Source organism: Corapipo altera, unplaced genomic scaffold, assembly GCF_003945725.1.
Source record: "Corapipo altera isolate COAL_440 unplaced genomic scaffold, ASM394572v1 60, whole genome shotgun sequence".
Lineage (NCBI taxonomy): Eukaryota > Metazoa > Chordata > Aves > Passeriformes > Pipridae > Corapipo > Corapipo altera.
In genome coordinates this window covers 3045191-3066158 of record NW_020884912.1, presented here as the reverse complement: position 1 = coordinate 3066158, position 20968 = coordinate 3045191, and the positions used below count along the sequence as shown (strand labels likewise).

At 39.3% G+C, this 20968-nt stretch overlaps 1 protein-coding gene across 8 annotated transcripts; it reads left to right on the top strand.

Annotated features, from left to right (window-relative positions):
* The first annotated feature begins 401 nt into the window (after nt 1-401).
* TBC1D7 (TBC1 domain family member 7) lies at nt 402-20645 on the top strand. 8 transcript variants are annotated; one of them, XM_027654044.1, is made up of 10 exons: nt 402-523; nt 1851-1902; nt 1984-2144; nt 2607-2727; nt 3438-3518; nt 6792-7024; nt 9134-9271; nt 10968-11113; nt 18714-18843; nt 19687-20645. In XM_027654044.1, exons 4-10 carry the CDS (start codon nt 2616-2618, stop codon nt 19771-19773), a joined length of 927 nt encoding a protein of 308 aa, XP_027509845.1. In that variant the 5' UTR covers nt 402-523; nt 1851-1902; nt 1984-2144; nt 2607-2615; the 3' UTR covers nt 19774-20645. The 8 variants fall into 8 exon arrangements, with proteins under 8 accessions (XP_027509845.1, XP_027509848.1, XP_027509844.1 ...); XM_027654047.1 differs by having other exon boundaries at nt 1981-2144; XM_027654043.1 differs by having other exon boundaries at nt 1851-2011; nt 2105-2144.
* The last annotated feature ends 323 nt before the right edge of the window (nt 20646-20968 follow it).

The following is a 20968-nucleotide window of genomic DNA, read 5'->3' as shown; positions in this document are numbered from 1 at the left end:
GGACTTGGAAACCGCACTCCGGTTCCTAGGGACTGCTCTAAGTAAAAGTGTCCCCAGGATTCACTGTGGACGGGGCCAAAACGCCAAGCACACCAATTATAGCAAACGACGCGGTGCAGCCCTCAGCGCACCCCACGCCATGCGGGCAGCAGCACGGAGCGGGAGCCGGCTCTGAGGGGTGGATGGGGGTGACAGAGGGCTCGAACTGAGAGGTGACGGGGAGCACAGCCAGGGTGCGTGAGAGACCGGGTGAGCCCGAGAGAGGCTGCAACCACCCCACACAAGGCAGACACCCCTAATCGCGGCCGGCCGGGAACCGCGCCCGCCGCCGCCGGGCCGGCACGGGTATGCGCATGCGCCCGCCCCGCCCCCGGGCCGCGCCCGCCTGCCGGAGGCGCCGGAAGTGTCGTCCCGGTGCCGTTCGGTCTCCCGGGAAGTGTAGGGGGGGGACATTGATCCCGTGCCCAAGTGTGCCCGTATTTTCCTTTGGGAATGTGTCGGAGGCCGGGAGTCTAGCCCCGAGGTACGGGCGGGTGTGGGGGGGAGCCTCCGACAGGGCCTGCGAGGGAGGGTGTTGTGTGGCGGGCGGAGTGCGCTGCGTGGCGTGTGGCTCCTTACCCGGGGTCTGCGCGGCGCTGCCGCCGCTGCTGCATCACCCGGCGTGAAACGCAGGGGTACCGTGAAATCCGCTGTTAGGGCCGAAAACGCTTTAGTTGAAGACAGGGCGAGTTAATTGCACGGTTTCGTACAGAACGTTTCCAGTGAGCTGGCTGGGGGTTTGTTTCCCCCTTTCCCTTTTCCATATTATTGTAGATTCATGTGAAGGTTGGAACACTGGTCGCTTGCCTGACATGAAAATGCATATGCTAAATTATGAGTGAGGAGGAAACTATATTCTTGCTTTTTTCCACTGAGTAAATAAAATGTATTGCTGTTACAGTGGCAGTTTAAAATCATTAAAATAGCATTCCTTTCTAATAGATAGTGCTGTTGTTTTTCAAATTATATTTATTATTCCTGTTCTGTGATTCTCTTGTCAGCTTTCCACAAGTGGTACGTGCTAAACACGTGTTTTTTTTTTTTTCTTAATTTTTCTAAATAGCACATATTAAATTCAGATTTTAAAAATTTGAAAATGTGAATGAAAATCTAAGCATTTTTAAAAGTAATTGAGTATCTGTAGCACCATAAGTCACCGTTAGACATGGCTGCAGTGTAAATAGTGAACACTGTGATCACTGGACCCTTAAATGCACAATACATGAACATCAGAGTCATTTTCATAGGCTAGTGCAGGACTGGCATGTGTTGCAAATAATACTTTTTTTCCTCTGGTTTTGAAATAATATTTGACCTGTCTCGGAAACCATTAATTCAGTTGTTTCCTGGTTTATATTTTTCTGGCTGGTCTTGGCCCTGATGCTGCAAAGCTCTAAAAACAGTTACAGTTTGAAACACAAATAGGCCTGCTGGATAAACAAATTTAAACATGTGCATTCTTTGCAAAATTATGGCCTTTTTTTTATATCCACAGGTGCTTTGCTCCTGATATGTACTTTGGTTCTGCAAAGAAAAGAAGAATTTATCTAGAAAAGCTTCACAGTGCATCATTCACCCATTACCCCTCACTCAAAATAAATTATTTTTCTTCAAGTTTTGCTGCTGTCACAGCACATAAAAGTTAATATTGGTTTTAGTCCTTTGAGTTAGGAAACTGAACTTTCTAACATTTGGAAGCCTGCAGAGGAGAGAGATTTGATATTTAGAAAGTTGAACTGAATTGAAATGTCATTTACAGTTGTTATGAAACACAAAGTACTCACTGGAATTTACCATTGTTTCCACTACAGGGATTCCACTACATTGTCCTAGTTGCAGGGGCTGGAACCAGTTTATCACTATGTGGGTATAACCTAAACTGTGTATTTCACACCCTCTGTGTCATTTCTGATGGACTGTTAATAAATGGATTGTTTGCAGCAGCTGCCCAGGGGCACACCTGACACCTCAGGTAACAACATGAACATTTAATTCATATCTACAACGTAAGAAGAAACCTGCATCCCTGGCTTTATTCTTTCCTATCACCCCCTGTGCCACTGAGGCCAAAATTAGCTCGTCCTTGCTTCTCGCTACCTCAGCTGGTGAGTATGAAACCTAATTATTTTACTTACCTAGGTGACAGTTGTACTTGAGTAGGGTTTCTGTACCCAAAATTTTGTCAGACTCTTAACTGTATTTTTTATATTGGTTTTGAAATACGCGGTATGATGTAGAAGACCAAGAGTCTCTCCAGCACACCTTTTTTTTTAAACTTTTTGAAAAGTATCATAATTTGCTATGGGAATAACTTGAAAAATAAAAACTTCCTGTGTTTTGTTTGGAAAGTTGATTTCTTTAGACCTAGTTTAGATTAAATTATTTTAATGATTTTTCTCTGTTAGCATGTGATGAAAAAAATCTTGGAAGATTTAATGTTCTGTAGGGTGTATTACTACTACAGAGACATAGGCAGTTAACTTCTATTGGTGTGCAAAAGTACTTGAGTTTAGCATAAAAGGAAAATATTCTTGTAAGTCTTAAGAGAATTACTGTTTCTCCAAAAGGAATCAGTCATGGCTGACGACTCTCAGAGGAATTTTCGCTCAGTGTATTATGAAAAAGTGGGGTTTCGTGGAGTTGAAGAAAAGAAGTCACTGGAAATTCTGTTAAAAGATGACCGTTTGGGCAAGTTGATTTCACTCTTTCCTCTGTTACTTTGGTGATAAGGAGCTGGGGAGGGAGTAATAGAAAATGTTAAGCTGCTGTGCTTAATACTCATTTAAGTTTTTCATGTTTTACCACTAATGTCTCAGTTATTGCTAGCAGACCTTTGACTTTTGAAGATCTGAAAATCTGTTTTTAAAACTATCAAAGATTTGTCAGTTTGCTTCCTTTTTTTTCTTATCTCATTCTTTGTGATGAAGAAACTAAAAGTTTTTTAATGAAAGCAATTTTAATCGGAGAACGCATCATTTCATGCTGTTTATTCCATATAACTTCAAAACAATGAAGATTTTGTTATTGCTGTTGGTCCCTGAGGAGTGCCACATCTCTAACAGAACAGAAAGATAAATGTCCCTTTAAAAAAGCCTTTAATTGTTTTGACAGTGGCATGATTTACAAAATACCTATAAAAATGATGCAGTTTCTTCTTGATGAAACTTAAAGTAGTTTTACTGTAGATCAAGCCAATGTGTATATTTTTCAAAATTGTTGCAGTTTATAGGGCACATTCTATTCACAACTGAAGTGGTGAAAGATCTTATTGATAATATGTCATGAAAGTGAGAATTTCAATGAGCAGCTGAAGATTTGTCATAGTTAGGTAGATCAGAGACGCAGAATTATTTATATTTAAATTTATCATAATTTTTTTTCTTTTTATTTCTCTACAGATATTGAGAAGCTTTGCACATTTAGTCAAAGGTTTCCACTCCCATCCATGTATCGTATACTGGTGTGGAAAGTGCTTCTAGGTATGAAATATAACATAGAATGTAGGAAGGTGTATTTTTTTTAAGAGGTAATGACATGGATTATTCTGTACTACCTTGCCTACTGCTGCATATTTAGCCTACTTTTGTATCCACCTCGAATGCACAAAGGCAATTATAAAACAATGTTCCATGGATAGTTTTTGAGAGCTTTGCTGAAGTGTACCTAGAAAAGTGTGTTTCTGTACTTAACTTTGTAACACTGTGCAGTTACAGTTATAAAATGGATTTGAAATGTGGGTTATAGGAAGTTACCAATACCTGATAAGATATTCAGTGCTGTTTCTGAAATAACATACAGTTAGGTTGGAGTAAGGCTGTGATTAATTTTAAACTGGGCAAGTTATGAAATGCGTGTTTATTCTACAGAAAAGCTTTCTGTTCCACAAAATCTTGGTTTCTTCTGGTTTTGCTTCTGGTTTTGAATTGTATTTGCCATTGAAGAAGTTACGAGGCCGAAGACAAGTTATGGTATCCCCAGAAACCATAAAACCCCATAAATAGATTATATTTTTGTTGGAGTGCATTAGTCAGATGACTAATTCAAAAGTACTAATGGCTGTGCACTAACTGGTCAAGTGTATTGGTTTACTTGTGTCACTTGGAGACAGGAGGGGTTGTGCAAGGCCCAGGGGTTCTGACCCTTACAAAGTACCTGGAGAGTTTGTTTTCCTTAGAGTTGCTGCACGTAGAGAAACACCGACAGGTCGAGTGTGAAGGTACATCGTCGGACTGAATCTGTGGAAGGGAAATGTGATTTACCATACTGTTGGTGGGGGAGCCTTGTGCCACTTTTTTAAAGCTTGAGTTTGGCTCCCATGATCAGTCTTGTGCTAGCAGAGCTGTGCTGGCAGGAAAGGAGCTGAGAGCCAAAATGTTTCATCAGGGAGACCAGCAGCATCGGTCTGCAGATTGGCTTGGAAGCTGCCGTCTTTTACTGCCTGGGAACTGTCCCGCATATTCTTTGTCATTTGGCTCTCCAGAGTACATGATACAGATCCCACATATATTTCATACGAAGATTCTTGATGTGTGATTCAGAGTCAGGAAGGCTGGTGATTCCTACCTCAGAATGGTTATTTTCCAAAATAGTTTTTGTCTGGTTTAGGATGTTTATTAATCTTAGGCTGTGCCATATTCTTGAATAATGTTCAAGTAAATATCTTCTTTGTTTCCATATTCCACTACAGTGTCTGAAGTTTGAAACAGTGTATTAGAAAGTTTTAGATGAGTTTTAAAAATGATTTTTAATTTTTTCTTGTGTTTTTTCCCGCTTCTAATTTTCTACAGTTTAAAAGTTGTGGCTTCATATCCCTGATTATTTGGATTTGTGAGCCTGTTTCTGGCAAAGGTAATAAAGGAACAGTGCACAGAAGGTGCAAGATCTAATTATAAAACTTGGAAATTCTTGGCATTGATCATTGAACTGACAGAGTAATTCTACTTGATAAAAGGCTTTGCCATAAAAAAGGTGATTGCATCCTGGGCCCTAGTGAAGTAGTCTGCATCCTTTAAAATATTAGTTGTAGGAAATATAGCGTTGAAGGTTTAGACAAGTGACTCAATAAAAGATCCTTCAGCCAAAATTATAATAGCAAAATATAGTCTGCAAAATTGTGGCTCACTGCAGAGCCAGTGGTCAATCTTTGACTGTTTTAGATAGATGATCCGTGAATGATAACACAAAACATCTTCTGAGTTAACTGCATGGAAAATTATATTGATTTTTAGAAAGATTTTGTGTTTTAAACTCAGAGTGATTCATTCCACGACATGAAGCTCTGTCAGGGGAGGTTTAAGTTAGATATTTGGAAAAGGTTCTTCACCCAGAGGGTGGTTGGGCACTGGAACAGGTTCCCTAGGGAAGTGGTCATGGCACCAAGCCTGCCAGAGTTCAAGAAGCGTTTGAACAGTGCTCTCAGACGTGTAATTTTTTGGAATGGTGCTGTGCAGGGTCAGGAGTTGGACTTGATGCTTGTGGGTCCCTTCCAACTTGAGAGATTCTGATTTCAAGCATCCATACTGTCATTCTGTATACTTCTTGGGTGAACAGAGGTGAACAAGGACTTCTCTTATGCTGTATCTCAGTGTTAACACTTGTTAGAAAAGCTGGTACTGGAAAGGAATGCAACATATCTCTCCTTAAGTAATTTGAACAACAGCCCAGTCCATTTCTGGTGGGAAGTGCTACATGTCCTCTAAACAGTGTTAATAATTTAAGAAAATTTTGCTGACAGGATAGGCTTCCTTATCTCAGACATGTACCAAGACTTGATGCTGTCCCAGGTTGCATGGTATGTCAGCAGTGTCTCCATTAATTTCCTGTTCAAGTGTGACTCATTATGGTTTCTGGACATCCCTGTGTTGTTTAAGCTTCTTTTCTTTCTGCCTAAGGTTATCTTCTGTATTTGAGGAGAGCAGTTGGCAATATGTATATACAAAGCCATGATGTTGACTCTCTTTTGGCATAACATGAAAAATGTCTTGCTCTGTCCCAGCTTTTGAAATGCAGACAGGTTTGCAGTTGGAAATGAAAAGATAATTTTCTGTCTGATGTGCTTGTTGCTAAACTCAGTCATTTCATGGTTTAACACTTGGCAGGAATATTTTTTTTAAAGTGAGAGATAAAAGCAGCAGGTAGCTTGTTTCAAACTGATTTTTGAAGAATACTTTGTTCTCATGGGTTTCTGCACTGAGAAATATTCTGCTCCACTAGTGAAATGTTGAGCATCTCTTCTGGAGATGCAGTTTAATTTTGTCTACCTTACTACTTTTATTTATTTTAGAATTTTTTTTTCTCCTAGAAAACTAGAACAAATACTCGTGATGTGCTAAGAATGTAAAAAATGTTACCTTGCAAAGTGCCTATGTGGTATTCTTAAGTTTTAATCTATAACTGATTCAACCTGTGTGATTGATTTTGCTTCTGAATGTTGTTTTAGAGAGATTTAATCTATGATACAGAGAGTAAAGTAATTAATACTGAGTTGTACAGTATCTTTGCATTGGTTAATTGAATCTGTATATTCTCTGTCATCTCAGACAAAGCGTAGAATTTGAGAAAATGAACAGCTAATGTAGATAAAAATCATTCTACACCCACTTTGTTTTCAAAGTAAGTGGAAAGTGGGCACAAATGCACAACTATAACTATACTAAAAACTAGATCAGTATAAACAAGTAACAAGTAAGATTTCTCTTTACAATTGCTTGTATTTTTTATTTTAATTTTTTTTTTTTTTAAATTTTTGTCAGGAATTATTCCTCCTCACCACGAATCTCATGCTTTGGTGATGAAGTGCCGAAAGGAGCAGTACTGGGATATACACCATGCCCTTCGTGTAATTCGCTTTATTAATGATTCTACCCCACAGGTGGATGTTTTCCTGCGCATCCATCAACTGGAATCAGGAAAATTGCCTCGAAACTTGGCTTTTGCATTGGTCAGTGAACTGCAAGTCACCTCTCAAATGCATGTAGATAGACAAGTAAGGCGAATGGAAAACAGAGAAGTACTAGTACAAAATAAGAAATTTTAGTCAAAGTGCTTTTCTCTTTTTCTTCCCCTAAGTACTTATGTAAGATTTTATGCCTTAGAATCCCTTTTGTGTATTTTGCCTGCTAGCTTTCAAGCATTTTGTACTCCAATGCACTTCAGTTTCTTTATAGCACTGAAATGAAAATGACATAATCCTATTGGAGCTCATAGATTCTTATATGTCCTGGAACAAGGATAATTCAGAGCCTGTACAAGCCATGATTTAATGCAAATTGCATCATATATTTAAATTATTTGTTTTTAAATCTAGACTTTAATGTACTGACCTCCTTTTTATGTTAGTCTGAACTAATCAGGGCTTCTGTCAGGTCATGCATGTACTCTGCAGTTTACAGTGTACTCACAAACGGATGTTGATGTGATGGTAAGCCAGTAGAGAGATGAGAAAAACAATGTGTGGATCTTATGTATAAGCCTCTATCAAAGAGGATGTGATGAAAGGAACCACAGGGCTTTCTGCAGTGGATTTTGTCCCTTATTTAATATTAATTTATCCATCACAAAATTTGACATAAGAACTAAAAAAAAAATTAAAAAAGAAAGCTTAAAGTTAATATAGAAAGATCAGTAATATTTTGATCTGGAGGATTACATACAGCATTCTGTTGTTAAAGGAGGGAGAACATTTTCATGCCCTTACCACTGTCTAGGAATGTGGCTGTCCTACCCTGCAAGTTTCCTGTAGAGAAATTTCCTTGATCTTGGCCTGTGACCCAGTGGGCGAAAAATTCCTCCCTTCTTGAGCAGTATTGCCTTCTGAGCACGTGTTTTGTCAGTGCATCCCAGAGCACTGGCTGCTCTCAGTACTGTGATGGGGTTTCATAGAGGTGGTGTTCAGCAGAGCACTAGTTATTAGTCCTGTAACTTGGATTTGTTCTGCTGCAGAAGGCATTTGTTCCCTTTATGCCAGTCTGCTTTCTGTGCAGTAATGTCCCCTTAAATAAGAGGTTACTGCTTGATAGTAGCTCAGTTTTATTGTGGAGGCAGGGGGAATATAAAGATGATGTTGGATTGATATAAATATTTTGAAATGTTTGAGTACCAGAGAGAAGTCTGGTAAATGTTTTGTGCAGTCTGAAAGCAGAGAGTTTAAGTAGGGGTATGTGTGCATTGCAGCAGTCTGTGTGGCAGAGACATATCAGTGGTATTTAAGACTCTCCATCCATCAAACCCTGTGATCCTATAGCTTACTGCTGCTGAGGGGTACAGTACATCAGACTGTGGACACATACCTGGCTTCTTACCCTGCTCCCTAATGTAGTCAGTACTGCCTGTGTGAGGAAGACTCTGAGAAACAAGGCAAATAGAGAGCCATTCCTTGTGCATCTTCCCAGTTCAGACAGTTCTTGAGTTAGCTGTTGGCATGAGATCTAGCTGGTTTTAGCGTTAGTTCACCTACATCTACCCTGTGTACAGTCATACCATTACCTGGGGTTTAGGCTGATAATTCTGTTGGGAAAGTATATCCTCATGAGAGAAGGTGATGGTGTGTCCATCACATGCTTCTAGTCATGGATTGCGGGGAGTAAGATACTCATAACCTGGAAAAGGTTTTGTCTCTAGGAAGCTTATCTCAAACCAAATGATTTTCTGTGTGTTGGAGGCAGGTGCACGGCTCATGGCCTCATTGTTTTCAGTATCTGTAACATCCACGACAGAGGTGTTTGAGGGGCCCGTTTGACCCTTAGCAATCAACAGCATGAAAAATTCTGCTGCTATGCAGTATAAATATGTGGTCCACATAAGTGGGATTTTTCTCCTTTGAGAAAATTTGGAACTTTGAAACAGTTTTTCCCAAGCTCCTATTGTGTGTTTTGGTTTTAAAATTAAAACAAGTCTTATTTGCTCTGCTTTAGTATTTATCATCATAGTGCAGCTGCTGCCCGATGTCTTATTTATGAATGTTAGAACAGCTCTTTGTGTACGTTGATTTCCATTTATTCTCCCAAATAGCAGAGAAAAGGAATATAAGAATAATTTAAATCAGAATAGTCCAATACTTCTGTGTAGTTCACTTTTTTTTGGCTTTGTTTTCCAGGAACCTGAAGATGAAGTGTTTCTTGTTATTGCTAAAGCAATGGAGGAAATGGTGGAGGATCCTGTAGAATGCTATTGGCTTGTCAGTTGCTTTGTGAATCAGCTGAACAGCAAGCACAAAGATTCATTACAACAACTGGTAAGGAAAAAACACTTTTTTTTTTTTCCTTTTGTGGGGAGAGGCAGTTGTGGAAAGCATTAATACGTGGAGACAACTGGAGCGTCAGAGGTGACACCCTTGGGTTCTGTTCCACCAGCTGTTTTGAGAAAATGGGAGGAGTGCCTTTTGGGTTTTGATTGTGCTGTCCTGCACAATTGGTTTTGTTTGCTGCATGGCGATTTTCAGTTTCATCTTATTTTCTTTTTAGCTTGCTTGAAGGTTGCATTGTATCTAGTTGAATTATATTTCCTTTTTAGGTTGTCTAAAGGTTGCTTGTATCTAGGTGAATTATATTTCTCACAAATTGGTCACTTAAGAATTTTTTTTATTTCAAACAATTAAATTTCAATTACAGAGTTAAGAACATCTTGATGTATGTCTGCTGCTTTTTAGGCTGCATCTCTAGCATCCATGTGCTGCTCATTGTATGATAGACAAAGCACAATTGTTTTTGCCTTTTAAATAAACTGGAGTACTACGTCTTCAGAAAAACTGTGTGTTGAAAATTAAGTTATAATAAAAAGTGGAATAGTTTTCTTTTAGCACTGATCAATTGAGCGCAGTCATAGAATGTTAACTTTGAATTTCTGTCTTACTGATTTATAAAATTAAAATTTGATTGTAAAGAAAATGTGTACTTTGCAAAATCATGAAAGTTTTTGTATTTCTTCAAATGGCCTTAACAGATAAAAGCTCTTTAGTTAACAGTATCCACTGAGGTGGCACCTGTGCACTGGCAAGCACCGAATGAAAATTTGTTTTGCAGAAAATGATGCCTGCCCTTTGTTTGTTAGTCTTTTGGAACAAGAAATAATTTTTAAACCTACCTCCTGTTTCTGGGGGTGATGCATTAAACTATACCGATTTCTTTAATTCCTTTCAAAGGAAAAAGGAGTACTTTTAAAGAAAGTGTGTACTCTCACCACTTAAATAGTGCCAAGTGTCTCCCTCGCTAATTTTTTTTTTGTAATATAAGCAAGTACCAAGTACCAAGACTCTGCAGGTGAGAATATGGAAAAAGGATGTGTTTTCTCCCTTCGACAGCTGAAGTCATTAGCTGTTTACTGAATTATGAGAAAAAGCATAAAGGTACTCCTGAATCTATGAAAATGTGTATTGTGTTACATTAAAATTTAAACAAGATGAGAAAATTATCCGCATGTTTATCCTTCTAAATACTTTGGGTTTTTAAGCCATAAATCAATGTCCAGCTTTTAATGGGTTTCACAGAGATTTACTCTCAGAATTGATTTTCTGGGTTTTGCTGTATTGTGTGTAGATTTTTTTTGACGTGTGCTAAGGCGATTAGGTTTGAGGTGAATGAAACTCAATTTTACTCGTGGAGGTAACAGTAATTAGTGGATGTTTAATCTCTGCATTGCCTTAAGCTCTGAAACACCTCCTTGCATTAGGGAATACTGCATATATTGGAAGTTCTGCTAGTGGTCAGCAATTTAAGGAAGCTGAGTTTGTTTATTTAGTTAAGTACTTAATTAGTTAATTGCAAAAGTCAGCAACACTCATATTTTGGAACAGTTAAAACAGTGCGAGTTCATTATTTTAACATGTTGTTTTACGCCAGTTGAATTTCTAAGACATTCCATGTCTTCTGGTGTGCATTAACTATGAAGGTTTTCTGATGTGAGTTACCTAAAATTTTCCAATTCTTTCTCAGCCAAAAGTTCTGGAGCAGTATTTGAACATTGAAGATAACAGACTCCTGATGCATCTGAAAGCATGTGCTGCAATGAGCAAGCTCCCTTATGATCTTTGGTTTAAAAAGTGTTTTGCAGGATGTTTACCTGAGTCCAGTTTACAGAGGCAAGTTCTCTTCTTTCAATTTGTAACTTCATAGTACTTTTAGCTTTTTGTCGTCAGTAGCACGCAAAGAGCTTTCTGTACTTCATCTGTAAGATTATGGTGTTAACTTTATTGCTGACTTTACTGTGTGATCATTTCACCCCTTGAAATTAAAAAAGAATGGAGTTAAGTGTACCAGCTGATTCTGTTAGACACTCCTGGGATTTAAAACTCAAAATCCTGTCTTAGTGATAGATGGCTGAAGGGTAGTAGTTTTCAGGCTTTTTAACCGAAATAATTTTGTAGGGAGTGACTGTAACATCATCATCATTAGATGAAAAAGATTTTGGGAATGTGTAGTAATTTTGGCTGGGATAGAGTTAAATTTCTTCAGAGTAGCTCATATAGGGCTATGTTTTGCACTTGTGCTGAAAACAGTGTTGATAACACAGGGATGTTTTAGTTACTTCTGAGTGGCACTAACACAGCATCATTCTGCTCACCAGCAAGGAGGCTGGGGCTGCTTAAGGAGCTGGGAGGGGGACACAGCCAGGACAGCTGACCCCAACTGACCTCAGGGATATCCCATTCCGTATGGAGTCATGCTCAGCAATAAAGGTGGGGTGAAAATTGGTGGAGGAGAGTGCTCCCTTGGGGACTTGCTGGCTGTTGATCGGTTGGTGGTGGGCAGCTGTTTCCATTTGCATCACTTGTCTCAAGTTTTATTTTCCTCTCTTTGTTATATTTTTCTTTCCTTCCTTACAGTTTTTTTAAATTATGAAACTCTTTTTTTCTCAACCCAGAAGTTTGGTTCTTACTTCTACCCTTCCAATTCTTCTCCCATCCCAATGGCAGGAGTAGTGACTGAGTTGACTGTGTGATGCTCAGTTGCTGCCTGGGGTTAAACCATGACAACATTTGTTTTAAAACGTCCTAGGGCAGGTTGAGTATTACAAAGTTAATGAAATAGTGGATTGCATCAGGATTCTACAGCTAGAAATAGGTTGTTGAGCTTTTAATAGGGCAAAATTCTTGTGCATAGCATTTCACTGAAGGGCTTTTGAAATGAAACTTGTATTATTTCTCTAATTCTGCTGCCTGAGAACTCTTGGAAAGCAGGAAATTCAAGCTGGATATAGAGAAACATATTCTTGATATAGAGAAACATATTCTTTCTGCATTAATAAGAGTTGCTAATAGCTGAACAGGATGTGGCACAAAAAACCCAATGGTTTCATCTTCAGCAGCCTGAAAACTTGGAGGAGTATTAAGGTTCAAGGGAATTTTTATTTCAAGGAAATCAATTCCAGGGCTTCAGTTAGTATAGGAACCTAGTGTGGAAACGAAATGCTTTGTAAATTGCTCTGTATAAAATGCTTTTATGGTGATAAAGTTGGTCATAATCTAAATAGTGAATGCAATGTTGTTTGTTTATCTGGAACTTCATGTTTCATGAAGAAAAGTGAGAAATGACTGCTTTTAAAAATTTTATTGGCCCTTATAAAAACAAAGTTTTAGAGAACAAGATGTAAGATTAGAAATCATGCTCTCTGGTCTTGGTGGACCATGGCCCTTGAGGTTCTGGATGTTTTACTGTTGGCAAGGAATATGTTTCAGAGAAAAAAACATTTTGAACCTTTAGGTGCAGCACTGTAATTGTTACATGCCAGGTTCTTCTCATCAAGCACCTATATGTCTCCAAAATAGTCATCTCTGTGTACTGGTTGTGTGTGATGTGATGGTGGAAAGCTTTTATTCCTATTATGGCTACAGAAATTATTTAAGTACATAGTCTGTTTGTTACAGCCTTAAAAGCAATTGATCACCTATGGTTTACCTACATCTCTTTCACATTTGCTTTTTTAGGTTATTTTCAGCAGGTAGTGATTGCTCTTGTTTCATTGTGCTTTCTCTTTGTGCAACTTAATGCCTTAAAATGTAAACTAACATCAGTCAGAAGTGACTGCCCTAGCTAGGACTTGTCAGTCTCTTCAGACCTTCTTTTTTCATAGGCTTTTGTGATCTGAAATGCCCTTGGCAATCTACTGCATTGGAAACATCTTTGCATGTCTCCTAGGAAATATTTTTATTTAGAGCTTATGTGATTCAATTTTTCTACTTAGTCTTATGGCTGAGAACTGTTGCTGAAAGAGGAATTTGCATCAGAGCAGTTTTGCTCTTGGAAGAAGAAGAGTTTTTTTTAAAATTTCTGTTGAAAATAGAACACTTTATGGAGCTGTGTAATCTTGATAGTGTAAAAGAAAAAAGCTAGATGAAGAATTTTGATTTCATATTTCGTCTTCTCAGAACCTTTAGTTTCAAACTTCTACCATTTTGAGTCAGTTTATTTATGTAAAATATTTTGTCTAGTCAGTGTGCATGTTTAGCATTCATATATGCTGTTTGACCTTAGTGAAATAGAATATTTTGATTACCTGGAATTTTTTTAATACTTCCCCCACCTCCTCCCATGGAAAAGGTCAAAATATTGGCTTTCAGTATCACTGTGGAGTAAAAACAAATTTTCATGTTGATACTTTTAATGGCAGAGCAATCCCTTTTGCCAACAGTTCTTGTGGGAACACGATACAAGTGCACTTTTTCTTTTTTAGGTTTCTGAATTATTCAGTTGTAATCATAATGGCCTTATTCACTAAGGAAATAACATACTTCATGGGTAGCATGTGACAAATGAACTTAATTAATGCTTGGAGATTCGGTTTGGATTAGAATCTAGAAGCCTGAATGCTTATCTGAAATGTATCCAAGTGGCAGTGTTGGAACTGCTCAGATTTGAAAACAGGACTCTGGTTCTCCTGTGAATTTTACTTACTTTTTTGTCAAGTGAGAGATGACGTGAACACAGTCTTTTATGATTTAATTTATCTTATGATTTAGCACTGTATTTCTTGGAAAGGTTGATTGCTTTCTATAAATTGTAGTCTTCTCTGCCAGGCAGCTAAATCTAGATATCATGGTTTTCTTTTTCTTTCTTTTTTTTTTTCTCTGAGGTGTACAAGGCTTGTGTATGCTGTGCAGAAATTTTTTTCTGATAGTGGTGGGATGACTTTGCACAATACCAGCTTAAACTTCTGGCAGGCGTTGCCGTTCAATATAAATACTCTTTTATAGCACACTTCCAGTCACACCATAGGTAAAATTTATGCATCAGTTTAATTGAAATGGGCTAGGAAAATGTATATAGACAGATTTCAGTTAGAAACATTTCCTTTGAGCTTATGCAGTGTCTTTGTGTGCCCTAATACACTCGACATATTATTCAGCAAGCTTCTTAAAACTTCTTAAAGGTGCCATATTGATAAAAGAGAGGAGCAAACTGGCCATTTCAAGGAATCTCTGTCCCACCTGGAATACAGACAGGGTGCTTTCTGGAATATGAACCAGCCTGTAGCACAGGTTTAAGAGGGACAGAAAGGTGTACTTGTCTCTGAAACAGGGAGAGAACTGGATCACGCCATTGTTTTCATACTCATCATTATGAGTATGCTTGATTTCTGCAGCAGCATATCTGGTCATCTGTTTGGGAAGCCATGCCTGGAAAGCTTTCCAATGGTGCTGTGTTGGCCCTCAGCTAGAAATCCCTGCTCTTAGAGCTTGATGTTCCATTCATGGCTTCAGCCCTACAGGCAAAATGGCATGTTGGCTGCCAGCTTAATCCAACACTATCATCCCAGATGATCTAGCTACAACAGAAGTAGTGCAGCTTTGCAGTTGTAATTGTGAATGAGCCAGGCATTTTTTATGGCCTAATGGTGCCAATCATGTAACATGCCCCTGAGTAATGTTGTTTGTATTCTGCACTGAAGGCTTGGCATTAGCAGGGTGGTGTTAGGTTATTAGTCTCTGGCAGCCTGGTAGTGGCAAAGTATTTGGTCATTCTCCTGAAATTTACGACTTTCCAGCTGACACTGCCTCATATATTAATATATGGCTTCTGTAGTTTTACATCTGTGATCTCCATGTCCTGCACAATTTACATCTAGTTGTAAAAATGTAAGTAATTAGTAGAAACAACAGAAATACGATGAAAAATGCCTTAAATTTACTATGGAGTGGGAGGGCATAAAAATGTTCATGTGGGCTACTACTGTGGAAAAACTTAATTTGATTTGCCTTTGCCTAAGTAACTGAGCTGCTTCTCAGCTCTGTAGATGGGTGGGCACAAGACCATGACATGACATCGGGATGAGATTTGTGTGAGCCTCATCACGTCCTTCCATGCCCGGTTACCATTGGAAGGACACCCAGAAGTACAGGCAGAGGGGAAAGCATTGGCTTTTTTTAGATACCTCTGGCCTGAACAACTGGAGGACCAGAACCAGGGAAAAAGGCTGAGTGTGTTTACCGTGCAGCCTAGGGGAAAAACTGTGAGATTAATGGTAATATTTCAGAAAAAGAGAGAGCAGCAATGCAATGATGCTTCTTGTGTCCTACTGCACTGTAGCAGTGTAGCAACTTCAGGAGCTGCCTGGAGAATGGCATCCATTCACACATAGGTGCACACAGAGTAAGTGGTATCTTGTCTATGGAAAAAGCTCAGTGAAAAGTAAATGGTTTTATTTGCATAATCCTGGGCATGCTCTCTGCTTAAAGTGCTTCCTGTTTCTTTTTTATTTTTCCTTGTGGTTGTCACTGCTGTTTCACTGTTAGACAAATACCTACAAGAGTGCTCCTGTAGTTAGTTGAATGGTTATATTTCATAGAGGAAGGCAGCCACACAAACGTAGGGAATTTAGCATATACCTTCTTTTTCAGCATTTCTGAGTAGGGCTATAGGCACAGTGGCATGATGTTTCTGTTCTACTATTAATCTGCTGTGGTTTTTTTCCATTTTTGGCACAGTTTATGTTGTTCTTCTTGGCTCTGCTGGTACAGAGAAGGTGCTGACTCTTGACAGTGTTGCTGGTGGCATTGCTTTGAGAGTAACAATAGCTGGAAATGTTAAAGGGAAAAATATTGCAGCAGAACAGCTGGTTAGTGCTGACATCTCACCCACTTCTCTATGCACCATCTTCCAAAATTTGTGAAGACACTAGTGATTTAGGTACTGCATCCGTTTTGCCATTGTTAAAGGATTTGTTCTGGAATCAGACTTAATAATGCAGGAAAACAATAGAGTGTTTTCTGAGCATAGCATGTAACCTAATGCAGTTATGGAGACTAAAGTGAGGAGAGTTGGAAGCAAAATAATGAAAGGAGACTAGGTGTTTTATACTAGGATTAGTAAGTTTGTTTTTGAATTAACATGCGCTTTAATATTAACTTTAAACATTATTTCCTGTTTTTGAGGTTTGCTGCTCTTTGTAATTGTCATTCATAATTACATAATTCTGATGCGCATGAAACACCTGGGGAAACTGTTCTTGGGTTCTAAACAGACGTGTTTGGTAAGGAAAATGCTTTAGAAATAAACAGGGATGACTTGTACAGTATGGAACAGGGCTGTTGTCTCAGTTTTCTCATAGCCTTGCTCAAAGCTCCTAGACCTGACTTCAACATCAGTGTAATATTTACAGTGATAATTTGTCCTGGGATTCTCAAGGCGCAAAGGAAGCAGTAACATTTTGATCTTGGATTATGTGTTATTCCTCTCAATATGGGAATTATGCTCAGTTTTTTGTCATAACTAGACAGGGAATTAAAACTAAATTGGCTGTGCCTTTTTCCCCCCCATCTGTCCATGTGGGGTTTTTGTTTCCTTCTTTTTTAAGAGTAGTCCTGAGGATTTAACATATTCTTTTCCTCCTTTCTTCATCATAAGTTAAAATCTAGTCTAAATTTTTTGATGAATGGAGAGGTGGTGAAAATAGTGTCAAAAATTTATGTGAATAGGAGGTTAAGAAACTGATAAAGAGTTGACTTGAGTCACAGTGTGAAAAAAAAGCACTGTGTAGCAGCAGCAAGCCTTCCAGCAAGTTATAAAGCTTTTCACCAGAAAGTCACAGAAACTTTGAGGTTGGCAGGGACCTGTGGAGGGCACTGGTCCAACCAGTCCCTCTGCTCAGGCAGGCCTGCCTAGAGCCAATTGCCCAGTATCATGTCCAGACGGCTTTTGAATGTCTCCAAGGAGAGAGACAACTTCTCCTGTCTGGGCAACCTGTGCCAGTGCTCGGTCACCCTCACAGTTGAAAAAGTGTTTCCTGATATTCAGAGAGAACCTCCTGTGTTTCAGTTTGTGCCTGTTCCCTCAGATCCCTTCACTGGGCACGACTGGAAAGAGCCTGGCTCCATCCTTTTTGCACTCTCCCTTCAGGTAATTATGTACATTGATGAGGTTCCCCAGACCCTTCTCTTTTTCAGGCTGAGCAGTCTTAGCTCCCTCAACCTTTCCTCACAGGAGAGGTGCTGCAGTCCCTTCATCATCTTAATGGCTCTTGGCTTGGCTCTCACTGTTTAAAAGTGTGATACCTACACTTCAATTCAGCTGTCAAAGTTCATGTTGTGCCTGCATTGTACTCTGCTGGCACTCTGGGCTGAAGGGCAAATTTGTCTATGAGAGGTCATACAAAAATCGAGTTGCCTTTGGAAGAAGCACATCCCCAGATCCAGATTTATAGGTGGGCTGCAGAAGATGTTTTTCAATTAGTGTGGCTGTATTCAGAAATTACGGAGGATGGTATATGATCTTTGTCCCCCATGATTTTATTTGGAAGGAGAAGTACTTTGAACAAGTGCCCAGAAGGAGCAAGATCTGTAATCCTCAGAAAGTCTTTCTGACACAGCTCTTAAAATTCAAGAACTAAAAATAATGCAAGCCCATAAAAGCTGCCATCTGACAGATGGTTTCACACTGGTTTTGGATAATCTTTTGTTGCGAGTATGTTGAGCTGGGCCTGAGAGAGAGCTGCTGGATGAAGGATGATTTCAAATTGTTGGTAGTTTTGGTAGTAAGGATCCATTTTAATATTCATCCAGGTTCTGTTACTGAAGTACCTGCAGCCTTTGGAGCCCTGCCCTTCAGGTTTTCTTAAAACTGAGGTCCAGACACAGCTTCATACAAGTGGTAGAAGTGCTTAGGTAATTCTGAGAGGGTCTGCGCAGTGGGATGGATTGGAAGACTTAATAGTTGTTCCTCGTGCCTGATTTAAACATAATGGATTACATCCTGTAGATAGGTCATATTTTTATCATATACAGCAATGACCTGGAATATTTAGCTGCTTAAGATGTATTAGTTCAGTATTACATCCCTTTGAATTTTCAGCTACTTAACTGTTTGAAAGAGTATATTAGGCATGCTAATGAAGTTAATTTCTTCTTTTTTGCACTAGGAAAAATTCTAACGGTAGAGTAGTTGTTACAGTTCAGGCTATTAAAACAAGATTTGCTTTTTGTACTTGAGCTTGTAAACAGTTCAATTTCTAAACAGCAACACACCATATCAGTACATACCAATTACTGCTTGCCATCCCTCTGCTCTGAACAGATTTAGGAGTTAATAAAATGTCTTTTATTTACCCTAACCCAAATAATTCAATACATCGCTGTTACTCAGAAAAATAATCTGGGAAGAGGTGATTGTACGAAGGCTGTTCTAGCAGATAAATAAGCAGATAAGCACTGCAATTATGTTTAGTGATTCCTTTTCATTTTCTTGTAGGGTTTGGGACAAAGTTATTAGTGGGTCCTGCAAGATTCTTGTTTTTGTTGCTTTGGAGATATTATTAACCTTTAAAATGAAGATAATAGCACTGAATACTGCAGAAAAGATCACACAGTTTTTGGAAAATGTAAGTACTCTATTGTGGTTTTATAAAAGTGTGTTTCAGCCTTAATCATTTGCCTGTTGGAATGTACCATTGATATTATTACAGATGTACCATGAGATATTATTACACTCCTTCCTGAGAACAGTGGAGTAGTACAAAGGTGAAGGAAAAATGCACAGGGATGAGAATAATGATTTTTTTTTATGAGGAAGTAAGGCTTTCATAGACTGAAGTTATTTTTAGGCTTGGGGAATGTATTATCTACATTTGTACAGAACTGCCAATATTCCTTGTGATACTAAAGGATTTTTCTGTGAAAGTAAGTGCAGGTGAGGTTAGGTTAATTTTTCTGGAAGCTCCTTAGAGGGGTTGGTTTCTGGCTGCTTTTTTTCTTTGCTTCTTGCCTGAGTGCAAGTCTACAGACTCAAGGTGTGTTTCTGTTGATGTGAGGACAGGGTCATGAACCTGACCCTGAACTTTCCTGACCTTGAATAGTAATGAGCATCACAGCAGGGCTGTAGGGTTCCAGTTTAACCCAGGTTAGTTAGATGAGATATGTTTGTGGTCATGGATAGCCAGTGTGAGTTCTGCCTGCTGTCAACTCGGGGATGTGTGAAGTGTGAGATGTCTGGGTGGTAACCTTACAATTTTGTAAATAAAAGGTTTTTGTCCAAAACCTGGAGGTAATGTGGTGCGTGTAGGACTGAGGGGTGGTGGGATGGTGGGGCAGGGAGGTGGGATTCTAGTTTTGTTTTCTTTTTTCTAAAGAGAGAAAATATGAATTGGAAATTCAAAATCTTTATTTTAAACAAAACAGTCCAAAGGAAGTACTCTGACAAGGCATCTTGCCCTGATCTTTTGTAGATTCCTCAAGACAACACTGATGCCATTGTCAGCAAAGCTGTTGATCTGTGGCGCACACACTGTGGGACTCCAGCACACTCAGTCTGAGAACTCTCTTCGCTTGTGACAGCTTGGGAAAAAAAAAGACATTTGAAAAGACATTATACCACTCTTTCCCCATCCTAGTGTGATGTTCTTCATTAACCTATGTAAAAATGCTATTAAAGCATAGTGACCAATTGGCAGAGACTGAAAAGGTTAATGATTTGCGCATTCTAGAATCTCCAGGGGACTTTTGCAGGCTGGGAAGAGGTGGCTGCTCACCCAGCAGGGCCCATCTCGCCACCAGTGCTGCTGAGGGGTCGAGTCCTGAAAAGGCAGGAAGTGCCATATTTGCCATGCCCTTCTCATGGACTCTGCGTGTCTGGCCTGGGCTGTCAGAGACATTGGAGGCTTGTGGCACGCCCGTCAAAGCCCATCCCCGCACCAATGCTGAAAGGCGGGAAAAACCCTTTTACCATGCCCCTCACAGGAGCTCTGCGCATGCCCAGGAGACATTGGAGGCTCGTGGCACAGCCCATGACACTATTCCGTGGTAAAACTCCCCGCCTCGGGGAGGTACAAGGTGTTCTGGAAGTATATAATAACTCATAACTTCTTTGAGTGTGTGGGCCTGCCTTCCCCACCCCCAGTGGATCAAGACCACCACTTCAACTAACAGATGTGGAAGCCGCAGCTACCAAGTTCCATCGCTGAACCCTGTGTGCATTGACTATATCTATCTTTCCACCTTTATCCTTTCTTTCCCCTTCTCTCCCTTTCTCTCCCTTATGCATTTCCTTAAGTGTTATCCTAATGATTGCTGTATTGCTATAGATGATAGATATAGATGGTAACACCCAAAATGGCACCATACCTGTTTACCTTTTAAACAAATTATTCTAAAATAAACCCTACATATATATGTTTTCAAACACCAATTATTCAGTGTCGTTTTCACTCTAATCCACCCCAAGGGATTTATTAATAAGAACCTGGGTAAACCACCCCCCCTCCTTTCTGAGGTGGGTCACAACACCAATATGTAAATATTTTTCAATAAATACTGGTGGAATGAAGATATCTAGCTGTGGTGTGATCATGTCCAAAGTGTTTGTTGGTCAGCCAGCTACAGTATTTTGATTGTGCAGTGTGCTCTCTTGCTCATGAAGCAGTAAATCTAACTCCTGAAGCAGTAAATCTAACTCCTGAAGCAAGGTAAATAGATTTACGTGTAATTTAAAAATGTTTCTGTATGCCAGCT

Excerpts from the sequence above, each read along its gene's own strand:
- TBC1D7 (XM_027654045.1), top strand. The coding sequence starts at position 2,616 with ATGGCTGACGACTCTCAGAGGAATTTTCGCTCAGTGTATTATGAAAAA. Across the intron at positions 2,728-3,437 it reads GTTAAAAGATGACCGTTTGG|ATATTGAGAAGCTTTGCACA; the intron begins GCAAGTTGATTT and ends ATTTCTCTACAG. Across the intron at positions 9,272-10,967 it reads AAGATTCATTACAACAACTG|CCAAAAGTTCTGGAGCAGTA; the intron begins GTAAGGAAAAAA and ends ATTCTTTCTCAG.